This window comes from Spermophilus citellus, assembly GCF_964194105.1.
Source record: "Spermophilus citellus genome assembly, chromosome: 2".
Lineage (NCBI taxonomy): Eukaryota > Metazoa > Chordata > Mammalia > Rodentia > Sciuridae > Spermophilus > Spermophilus citellus.
The window spans coordinates 57234693-57247217 of record NC_138183.1 but is presented as its reverse complement, the minus strand read 5'-3'; the positions used below and the strand labels follow the sequence as shown (position 1 = coordinate 57247217).

The following is a 12525-nucleotide window of genomic DNA, read 5'->3' as shown; positions in this document are numbered from 1 at the left end:
CACAGTCATTATAAAGCAGAAATTGAATGATATGATAAAGTGCCATTATACTGTAAGTGAAAGGAAAAATAAATTTTAATAGCATATATCATAAACCCAATTTAGTGCAAAATTATAGGAATCAAAATAGAACACATAGAAAATGCAGAGAGAAAAAAACAGAAAAACAGACTTTCACCTAATAGGGTTTCATATTAATAGGAGTTAATACAGTCAAATATGAAGAGGAGTTATGTCTACATGGTGGAATTATAAGTAATTTTTTTCTTATTTATATTAGATGAATTTTCCAAATTCCCCACAAACAACCATTGCGTTTATCAAAATGAATTATAAAATACATATTTTGGGGGATAAAAATACTGCCTATAGCACTACAGAATATTATAAATAATTCCCAATATTGGGTTGACAATACTGGATCTTGGTATGTGTGCAACATTACAAAATTTAAGGAAAGTACCTTGTGCTGCAAAGAGGTAAGAAGAAATGCTTAAAAGTAACTTTTGCAATTTAGCTGGCTAAACACAAAGCAATGTCTTATTGAAAACAGAGTGAGGAAACGAGAATATCTGAATATCTGTTTCTAAGGACTCTTTTAGATGTAAAATTCTGTGATTGTATGGCAAATGTGAATAAGTCCTTCCCACACACTCCAAGTTAACAAAAAGCTCTGAATGTTATGACAAGACATATGGACTTAATCCCACTACAGTAGTTTGATGGTGATGCCAGATGATTCAAAAAATAATTAGCTGCCATGTTAAGAAAGTAGCTCCATATATATATATATATATATATATATATATATATTTACATTTATCACACTCTAAAATAACTCTAGGAAAAATGGCAAGCTACGTTAAGAGGAGATAAGATGTCATCTTCAATTAGAATTCTCAACATTTAAAAAAAAACGAAATCAGTTCTTTTTAAAGGAGAAAGTATGGTAGTCTTTGTGTAAAATAAATGGATTCTTACTTTAAACATTGAGTTATTTAATCTTAATTAACTTGAGCATATTATTGTATTATTCAGCAACTTGAAACATTTTGTGATGGCTGAAGTCTCTTTCTTACTGTATGTTTTAACCCCAGCACAGTTGAGTAGCATGTTACTACAAGTCTCTTTTTTTATCACATCTCTATAAAAAAGGTCTCCAGGCTACACCTACATCCAATACAAAGTTAAAGCTCAAACCCCTTTGAAGCCCAGGAACACCTTTCTGAGACAGTTAAAAAAAATCCTTTGAATAATAAAGAACAGTGCTAAAAAACGAATACTAAACAAATGAAACAGCTTCTCTAGCACCAAAAAAACAAAAACCAAAAAAACTTCAAAATGCCTTTATCCGTTACCAATTTCATTTTAACAGACAATGATAAAGTGCCTTAAGTAATGTCAGTAAATGTAATTTAAAAGGGGAAAAAAACACCAAACAATTACACAGGATTGGGAGTATATTTTAGTCACTTATTAAACATCAGTATAGGTAAATAGCTGCTATTCGCCCTGCCTCTTGGGAAAACCTCTTAGCTATGGAGGCTTATTAGTGTTAAGCATCTGAGAGCCATGGACTATAAAATAAAATCAATACCGTAACCTTAACTGTAAAAGTCAGAAAGATACTGGAAGAGTTCTAATTTAACAAGATTACAGATGAGTTTTTAGAGGGGAACATTTGGGAAAAAGCCATGCATTTAGAAACATTTATGCTACCAGACATCTCCAGGCTTCTGTTGTACTAAGGCTGTTGTTGCCCACACTACTAACAGGGTTGATTTAACTGATGTGTTACTTCAGTGGGTTTACAGGAAGGTCCTAGAAATAATCTAGAACTTATTTTAAAAAGAAAAAAGAAAATCATTAAACTAAGGTAGTAAACTAATTGGGAACAATTATGATTTAATGTGATTTAGCAAGGCAGAAAAAATCATGAAAATTTGAAGTTTGTCAGTTTAGCAGCTCAATGCAAATAGGATTACTCTGCACAATGTTCTGTTTCTCTTAATGGAAAAGTATGAAAACTAACATAAATTGTAGTGTTTAAGCTCAACCTAAATCTATATTTTTCCTCCAACAAATGTAAATGATGAAAAAAAAGAACATCCTGTCAATGAAATTACTACGATGGCATATTTATTATCCTAATGGTTTTAGAAATAACGTGAAATTGATCAGTAACAAAACCTCTATTTAGTAATGGACCAATTACATTTGTGAGATAATGTCAATGAAATAGAATATTGTCACAGGATAATGGTCTCCTATTGCTACGTCCGTAGTCATTTAGAGAAAAATAAATGTTGCTGTCTGGCTGAGTCATTTGTTTTCAAAGTAGGAGACACTGATCCCATAACAAGGTTCTGTTATAATAATTCAATCTCTATCAATCATTTGTTGTAACAGAACAGTGCAGGACAGGACATGTATTTTTGAGAAATGTACATTCCTTGGGTAGAAGGCAAAACATGCCTCCAAGTACATAAACAGCCCCATTATCTTGTTATTCAATGAGAGTATTTAAAATAAACATTTAAAAGGTAATTTAAGAAATGGAAAATCTTCTGAATTTTCAAAAAGTTTCATGTTAATGAAAGCTCAGATGAGGAGAGGATGGGTATCCCTTAAACAAAATGTTTGCAATAAGAATTGTTTTAGCTTTCAGAGTTTCTTTTTCAAGGTTTGGAATATTTGCATATACATAATGAGATATCTTGGACATAGGAGCCCCCATAATGAGATGTCTTTGGGGATAGGTGTAAGTTTCACATATGCCTTATCCATAGCCTGAAGATAGTTTTATACTACATTTTTAGTATGCATGCATTTAGACTATAGCCCAAAACATGAGGTCAGGCGTGAAATTTTGAACTTGTAGCATCATGTTGGTGTTCAAAAAGTTCTTGGTTTTTGGACTAGCGATTATTGAAAATTATCAAATTCCTTGACTGCAATTGATTTAAAAATCTAAAATGTTGGAACACAAAGGAACTTTAGAATCTAACATTGTTATCTTACACATGGGAAAATTCTAAGCATTATCAGCATGGGAAATGATCAGTTTAATAAGTTGTAAAATGGAATTTTTAACAGGTTTTAAAAGAAAAAATATATGTAAATATATTACTTAGCTAATCACCTGAGAGTAAATGTTCAATAAATGGTAGCCACAAATAGCAACAGGATCTGGTTTGCCTCATTTACATGTACTTTCTGAACACAATTTTAAATTTATGTGGTTTCCTCAAAGAATTAATGATATAGGAAAAGCGAAAGGGTAGCTAGTAAAGGGTAAACAGGCTGAAAGTTTAAATAGATAGACTACATCAGAATTCTCATTCAAAAGAACAACCTTCAAGATAGACTGGGGAATTAGAACTTATATGGGGTTATATTAAGGAACTATTATTGTTTTTTAAATTGAAAATGGTTCTGTATGTAAAAAATTTCTTTGTTAGGGTGAGAACCCTTAGAAATATTTATATGCAAATGGCATAATATACTTAAAAATAGTTTTTAAAAACTGGAAGATAGAAAATGAATAAGATTTAGTAAAATATTGTTAATAGTTGAAGCTGGGTAAGATACAATGTTCTGCACTTTACATTTTTCTCTACTTTCCAAAGCAAAAACTTAAAAATAGTGCTTAGCCATTCATTTTATATTAGCTCTTCTCCACATTTATCTATCAAAAGCATTCATACATGCAATTTTTTAATTTCAAAACTGATCATATATATTTATATATTGAAGCAGTTAAAATATATATAAATATATAATCATATATATTCATATAAATATATATTTATATAAAAATAATCCTAATAGTAGTATAATGTATTATAAATACAGTGTAATATATATGTATATATACATATATACCTGTGTGTGTGTGTGTGTGTGTGTGTATACATATACCATCTTGAGATTTTTGTTTTGGCAATTCTTTCAGAACTCTGAAAATGAAAAAATTCACTTCAGTTCTAGTTCTACAATTCAGAATTCATCTTGAAGCTTTTAAGGAAAACTGTCCATTTTCTGAGACTTGTGAAGTGGTGGTAAAATTCTGCTAGTCCACTTCTCCCCACATAAGTAAGTTTACTTACTGATTCTCTAGGGAGACTGTAGTATAACAGAAAAAATTTGATTTAAAAAAAAGAAGATCTAGGCTCTGCAATTAGTTACCTAGACACTGGACAAGTCAGCCTTTCTGATTCTTGGATTGCCTAGCTGTAAAATAAGGAGTCTTAATTATGTTTCACTATTATATATGATAGTGATAGTCTAAAACTAAAAAGACACCTGCTTTCCAAACTACTGCAAAATAAGCTTACACATGAAATCAATGTGTGAAAGGATTTGAAATAAAAACCTTTTATTATGCCACTGAACTTTGTATGGCACACTGTGACAGTCTCCCATGGGTTTCTGATGTTCCTATTTTAATCTGCATTCCATCAGTCCAGAGACCCAGTATTACAAAGAAAGTTATTATTACTTCAAACTAATTTGCTATTTCGGTTTTTCTACAAAATGCTGTATTTTCAAATTATTAAGGCTCCAGAGAACAGAAATATGAGTGAGTACAACTTTTCCATATTAATCAGCGTGGAGCCTTCAAACATATACACGAGTTAGCCCCACCCAGAATCAGATCACATGAAATGAGGACAGATATTTGTTGATTAGCAGGCAACATAAGGGATTCTGATGAAAGCCTTCACCAACAATTTAATGTTTTCCTTCTGTTTCAAAGATGTTCATGTGATTTTTTTTTTTTTAACTTTAGCAGTGTAGCTGAAGAGAATAATATACACCCCAGTGGAAGTATCCCTGAAGTTTGTTTTCCAATGTCATGAAATACATGGAAATTCACTTGTAGTTCTCAAGTTCTGATGTTTTTCATAATAAAAAGCTCAACTGGAAATCTTAAAAATTATGCTTATACATTAAACTCATACGAGCTCTTCTCCACATTTATCCCCCAAAAGAACTTGTATCTCTTTTTTTTCTCTTGCTCAAAAATTTGATATTTGGACATTTGCTACTTAATCCTGTGATCTGAACTCTAGGAATGTAAGGAATTGGTGTTTGATCTGCTGCACAAAGGCAGGTTAAAAAGTCTTTCCACCAAGGTTACTGTTGCCTTGCTATTCTCTAGGACTCCACAGAATGCTAGTGGCTCCCAGGCAGCAGTCACTCAATCTCTGGGAAAGCCACTTAACATGTTCTGCTCCCATAGCTCCGGAGAAACCTCAAAGTTGTGTCATTTATCAGTTGGGAGTTTGGGCTTGAGCACTGTTCCTCTATGTCTCAACCTTGTGTTGCCTGTAGATTCTTCCACAGAAATAAAAGGTTCTGAAATCACAAACTTAATAAACATACTTGTTCAATTAGCAGTCACTCCTAGATAACCACAGTAATGTGTTAAATATTTGACATTTTCATTCATGAATGACAAAAGCTTAAATACTGTTAAAACCGAATTTTCTAAACTTAGTTGACCACTCTTCTATCTTGCTTATTTAGAAACATTCTTAAACTCACAATAAGTGATGCTGGTGTCTGCTAGTAGTTCTGTTAGGATGCTACCACACTCTTATTTACTGTTATTTATTTTTTGATTGAGCTTATGATAATAAATTGGCATTATCACTCACTAGCATCCAGGGTTCCTTTGAGCCCTTTGTCTTAACTCATCTGATATCTAAAATTACCTTATAAAATTCTATAAAATGCAAATTGAAATTTAGTAAAAAGACTGCATTACTAATGAGAATGTTTATAAAATTATCATAAATCTCCACACTTGCAAATATATTAAAATTTCAGAAAAACTTGCCAAGAGGACTTAGATAACAGAACTTCAAAAAAATTTTTTTATATTAGCCTTTTTATTTTCTAGTACCTACAACAACCAGAACTCAATGCATAAATATAACTTATTTTAGAATCAATTTAATTTTTTAAACTACTCTTAAAATTGTAATTACACACCAATACAGCAAGTAGTATCAGTTTTGTTCCAAGGTGCCAATTAACTGACATATTATAAAGATTTACCTCTTATAGTGCTTAAAAGTAAGTTAGTTCTAAAGCATGAATATAGTCACTTTGCAATCTGGTTTATATTATTTATTTTCCGTGAAGTTCTTTTTTTCATAAATAATACAAAACTATTTTTCTGTTCAGCAGGTCAAGGACTGGAAAATTAATCTCATTTGTGTGTTCAATGCCTATAAAAATTCCTGGCATATAACAGTCACTTGATAAATGTTAATTGAGCCAAATTATCTCAAATCCTAAAGGTGTAGAAATTAATAAAATTGTACTGCATGAAAAATCTTTTTGAATTTACATTTTATCTAAGATCATAAGCTGTTTTAATACTCATCAGACTGAGAAGTTATTACATATTCCATTTAGAAATCCATGACTGTATATTACAAATATATTTACCATATCATGTTTTTCTCACTGTCTATTAAGTAGTGCTTTATGAGTGTTACATTCAGACTTGGATGAATCAATGACTATTAGAATGGCAATGGCAAAGTGACCTTGATAAATGATATTTCAAACATTCAAGCAAATAATAAATGGGCATTGGCATACAACTAGATTTGGTCTCATGAAGATAACTTGAACTAGAAGTAAAATCATGACTTATCTCATTTTTCCTCTTATATCCAAAGTTACAAGAATTGCTCTAGTGATTTCTAGAGAAGTATATTAACTAGGAATCAAGTCTCTGAATTTATTCAAGATAGCTTAATGTAGATAAAATTTCAAAAAGAATATTTTATAAATAAGTGTTATAAAAACAAATTATTTTAAACAACAATAAATGTTGATGAGGTTGTGGGGAGAAAGGAACACTTGTACATTGTTGGTAGGGCCCCAGACTAGTACAACTGCTCTGAAAAGCAGTTTGTAGATTCCTCAAAAAAACTAGAGATGGAACCACCATATGACCCAGCTATCCCATTCCTGGGTATTTATTCAAAAGATCTAAACTCAGCATATCACAGTTACACAGCCACATCAATGTTTATAGTAGCACAATTCACAATAGTGAAATTACAGAATCAACCCAAATGTCTGTCAATAGATGAATGGATTAAGAATTGTGGTATATATGTCCAATGGAGTTCTACTTAGCTATTTAAAAAAAAAAAAATGTAATTAAGGCTTTTGCCAGTAAATGGATGGAAATGAAGACTATCATGCTAAGTGAAATTAGCCAATTCAGAAACTCAAAGGTTGAATGTTTTCTCTCATATGCAGAAGTTAGAGCAAAATAAAGGAAAGGGGGAGGGAAGGATAAGATTACATAAATAGACAAGCAAAATGAAATCTATTGGAATAGAGGAAGAAGAAGGGGAAGGGGGACTCGAAGGAAAAGGCAGAGGGAAAAGGGGGAATCATGAACTGAAATCATGTATGAGTTTGTTGGGATGAAACCAACCATATGTATAACCATAAAGTTCTAACAAAAAATTAAAAATAAAATAAAAAATAAAAAAATTCTCAACCTGCATACTATCACTGATAAAATAAAAAAAAATCTCTGATAAAGATCATTAAGATCTTAAATGATGGAAAACAGTATAAAAAAATGCTCAGGCACTTGCCTAGTATGTGGGAGGCTAGGTTTGATCCCCAACTCAAGAAAGAAAGAAAGAAAGAAAGAAAGAAAGAAAGAAAGAAAGAAAGAGGAGGAAAAGAGAAAGAAAGAAGAAAAAAAAACACAAAAAGGAATTTATTAGAAATAGAGGCAGTCAGAAGTTTAAGACCTTAGTCTTAGACTAAGTAAGGAGAACTAATTTATAACTTAAGAATGAAGCAGTTACTCTTTGCTTATAGCCCAGAATTATTTTCTTTGTCCTTTCCTTCTCTATGTATAAAAGAACATTAAATAAAAATATAAATATTACATAATTTAGATGCTGACAAATTAATTTCTATCACTATTCATTAGAAGAATAAGCAAATTTTATATTCTTCTACCAATGTTTAATACCATTAAATACTGTTTAATTTAAAAGTATTTGTCTTTTTTGCAAAATTATAAATAATAATTCTTTCATAATCAGAAAACTATAACTTTTTTGTTTTGAAAAGACAAAATTAACTGTAACGTACTAAAAAAATAGTTTTTCATTAAATTATTGAATATTACATGAACATATCTCATTACATGAATTTAGATTTTTGTAAAATGCCTAATTTCTTTCTAAAATAAAGTATACTAACTTGGTCATATTATAGTCTTTATTTTTGCCTATTTGGAATAAATCTCAATGATTCATTCTGATGTTTAAGACTATAAGGGAAAACAGAATCCACATATTGTCCACAATTTTGTTGTTTTTATTTGCCTATCTCAAAAATCAGCTTTGCTAAGAGTTATGGCAAGAATAGATTTCAATGCAAAGTTAACACTAACAGAATAAGGCATATAACCAGGAAATAATAGTAAATTTAAGTGTTTCTGCTAATCGTAAAACAAGCCATGTTACAATCACCCAGTAAGTAGTTATTGAGTACCAATTAGTACTGGGTTTTATGACAGAAATAAGTATAAGACAGATTAAAGCCATTACAAGTGTCAGAGTAGTATTCAGCCTGTGCTTTAAACAATTGCCTTCATGACAGACACGTATGTCTAAGGAACATTTGAAGATGGACAAGAACAACTATGAGGCATTTTATTTTGTGAATTTTAAAAAGGCAATTTTCCAAGAACAAAAGGACTGCATTTGGCTTAGCAAATTCATAAAGATAGTACTGTACTGCCCTCATTTTTTCATTATAGTTGAAGTCTTCTACCCACAATGGCTTATTGTGCACATTACAAAGTCTTCGGGGTCTTCAGAATTAAAGTGACAAGAGTTTTTTTTTTTATTTTTTTTTTTAAGCACACTTGAGAATGGAACATTCTTCCTTACCCTTAATATAATATGCCTTTACAGACTTCTCCAGTAATTCTAGTCATCTTGACAATAGAAAATCACCAAGACAATGCAATGATTTTACAAAGAAAAAGAATGACAGTTTCCCTTCTACTTTTCAAAAATGTTTTATAATATGATTTGAGATTGGCTTTATTGAATAGACTGAAAGAGGAATCAATTCTTATAAAGTGACACTCTCTATAATAAAAAACACCTACACTACTGAACAACACAGACATTCTCACACATTTACAATGTTATCATCATTACCATCAGAACCTTTCCAGAACAAATTTTTGACAAGGAAAATATAGCTTTGTTTAGAATAAACTGACAATGTCAGTAAAACAAGTAATAAAATATAAAGGGTTGAGGAGTTTGTTTTTACTCACAGTTCTACACCTCAGGTAAAAGTCTATATTATTCCCTGACTTCACTAAGGTGTCTGGTTTTCCAGTCTATTAATGGTTCATTTATCCAACAAATATTTATTGTGCCCCTACTATGCACCAAGTCTTGAGTTAGATACTGGCTGCAGTAGTAGTCTACTGCCTTTGCAGTGTAAACAGATTTAAACTATCCCATAAATAAATATGGAATTATACATTTTGAAAACAATACAGGAATGATAGGATACTAGGCACCAGGAGACAAAACAGGAAGTCCTGATTAAGGTTGAAATTCCTCAGAGTAAGTTGGTCCCTGAAGGATGGAAAAGAATTTGCTAGAGCAAGATTCAGGAGAAGAACATTCCAGAGGACAAGGATTATAAGAAGGTTCTGGGTGTTACATTCCTAAATCTAAACAAAGCCACAGGCTCAGGTGCAAACAGGAAGAAAAAGCCCAATGGCACCTGCTGAGCTGCAGCTGCAGCCAGAGGCCAAGCCTGTCAGTCAAAGGAGGGAGTTCTGATCTTCCCCTAAAAGTACTGAGATCTCACTAAGGACCCAAAGCCAGTGTGACATAATGCTGTTTATGTTTTATAAAGATGATTGTTGTCTCCTACATAACAAAAGGATGGATCTGGCTGATCTTTAAGTCCTTCTATGAAATGACCCCTGTCATCTATCACTTCCTTTCCTATGCACAATGTCCAGTCACATGGTACACAGAACCATTCTCAAACTTACCTACCCATCTCAGCAGTTGGCTGTGCTTTTGCCTGCCCCTACTTTTTACTAGTTAAATTTCAACAAGCTGAAAAGATCCAAGAGACTCAAAGTCCAATTCCTCCATGGAGGTTTTTTACTATTTTTTAAAATACTGTGTCACTTAATATAAAAATTGTGAGCAACAAAACGGGAGTTGAGTTAAGGAACTGATCTTAGCTTTAAATGTCAAGCTCCACCGTTATTTGTCTGCTAAGATTGTTCAACATATACCTCTCCAACCCCCACAAATACACACCCAAATTTGAGTCGAAAGCCATTGATAAAGAGCACCTTTCTTTTATATAAAGGCAGAATTTGACTTAAAAGGCAATTTTCAAATACACTTTATGGTGCCAATATAAAAACCTTATTTGCACATATGTATAAACACTAACAAAAACTGCAGCTAGCTCATTTGTCTATTTCCATGCTTAATAATCTCCCTGTAATTGTGGGAAAAGGGGTAGATGCTTATAATGAACTATATTCAATCCAATAGACATTAAAAAGGGAAAAAATCTAAGTCTCACCCCCAGAAAGCTAAACAACACCTATTACTTAAAATTATATTTCTCCTTAAAGTTGCCCTAGCACTGGGTTGTAGTTTTATCTAGAAAATATAACTACACTGACTCAGACATAAAGTTTCTTATATTATACTTTTATTTATTATTTATTCTATATTTATTTCCTCAAAGAACTGTGGCTTCCCTTAATTGAGAACCTTCAGTACTGACACCTACAAAGTGTTTAAAGTTTGGCTCCTCCTGGAAATGCCCCACAGAAAAAAGCCATCTACTCTAATCAAATCAACACTTGAGGTTCTGTTGCAATCCAACCAACTAATGTAGTCAGAGATGATCAGTCACACACCTAACTGTGAGTTCTCAGAGATCACTTTGTCCAGAAAAAAGGTCTAATAAAACAGGAAAAAATGGGATTTTTGTAACTTTGATAACATCTGACTAGTATATTATCACAAATAAATTTACTGAAACAATTTCAGTTAGAGAATATAATCCATATTGGTTTACTGATATAATTTTTATTAGATGAAACTTATGAAAGGAGCCAACATTCTATTCTGATGTCCCCAGAGACATCTCCTAATCACCCACCTTGATCTCTTTCATGCCATGTTCGACTTCCAGCAGCTGGTGAATTTGGAGAGGGGTAAAAGTCTCCTGTAGGACTTGGTTCCATATTTTCATCTATGGATATAGTTTTGGGTCTTTTGCTGTTAAAATATAACAATAGTCACATTAATTGGATTTGGGGGAGGATGTACAACATTTAAAAAATAAATGACTTAAGAAGACTCTTACTATGGAGATTTCCATAAACACAAAGCAATCCAATCATTCTAAAAGAATGATGAGTATTCAAGACATGAAGAGCAAACATTTCTGGTTGTGTATCACTTGTCACACCATCTCTGCCTATATCTACTTTTCAAATGTTTTTCCCCAAGAAATTTCTGTCATAAAAAATGAACTCTTAAGCGTGGCTTGTCTGCCAATATTAATATCATGTTACTAAGATTGCACTTGACACTTATTATAATGATCATCAATATTAATAATTTTATTTGCATAGCACTTGCCATAGACAATGTAATTCATATTAATTCACAGGTAAGGTAATGGAACTTAGAAGTCTCAAGTCTTGACTTGACCATTTATTAGTTCTTAATAGTAAGCTCCTTAACCTTTCTAAACTCAGTTTAATCATCTGTAAAATGGAAATAATAAAACTGCTTCAAAGGGGGATGACTGAGAAGATTAAATGAGTTATTAACTATAAAGCATTTAGTTAAGGGCTGGCATTTATAACATTAAATATTAATTATTAGCATTAACCCTATAATTCACAATAAATTTTATAGTACTTTACTGATTATACACTATCTCATATAATAATCTTTAGCTTTTTCTAAAATATGACATTATTGATCCTTTATTGTTTAGATTAACATTAAAAAAGGTGTTTCCAAATTCAAACCAAACACATACTTTCATTTCAGAATGAAACACCCTAATAAGGAAAACATTATTCATCCTAATTATTTAAAACAGTGAATACCTAGAGCAAAATTTTTAAAACTATTCATGATATGAGTCACATTGCTTGATACACTGCTTTCATATACTCCTACCAATACCTTATTCAACAGTTAATTATGACTATGAATATAAATGTTTTTCTTTAGCTAAAAGAATTCCTTATTTGTGCCCATGCAGATAAAAAACTAAAAATAAAAAAATAAAAAAAACCTTCTGAATCAACTTTATGCAGTGATAATAAATGTAACGTCATCGGGTTTCAGAACTCACAATGACCTCAAAAATTCTATAGAAAAGCCAATCCTACTTTTTTTTTAACAAATGAGGAGACACATTTGTTAAAATTCAGTG

General features: G+C 31.5%; 1 protein-coding gene across 7 annotated transcripts in view; it reads right to left on the bottom strand.

Annotated features, from left to right (window-relative positions):
• The window catches only part of NFIB (nuclear factor I B), a 433171-nt gene that overhangs the window by 51406 nt on the left and 369240 nt on the right, over positions 1-12525 (bottom strand). For all 7 annotated transcript variants that reach the window (XM_081278616.1, XM_081278617.1, XM_081278620.1 and 4 more), the window contains one exon: positions 11230-11348. In XM_081278616.1, coding sequence (XP_081134742.1) covers positions 11230-11348 — 119 coding nt within the window. The remainder of the gene's footprint in view (positions 1-11229; positions 11349-12525) is intronic.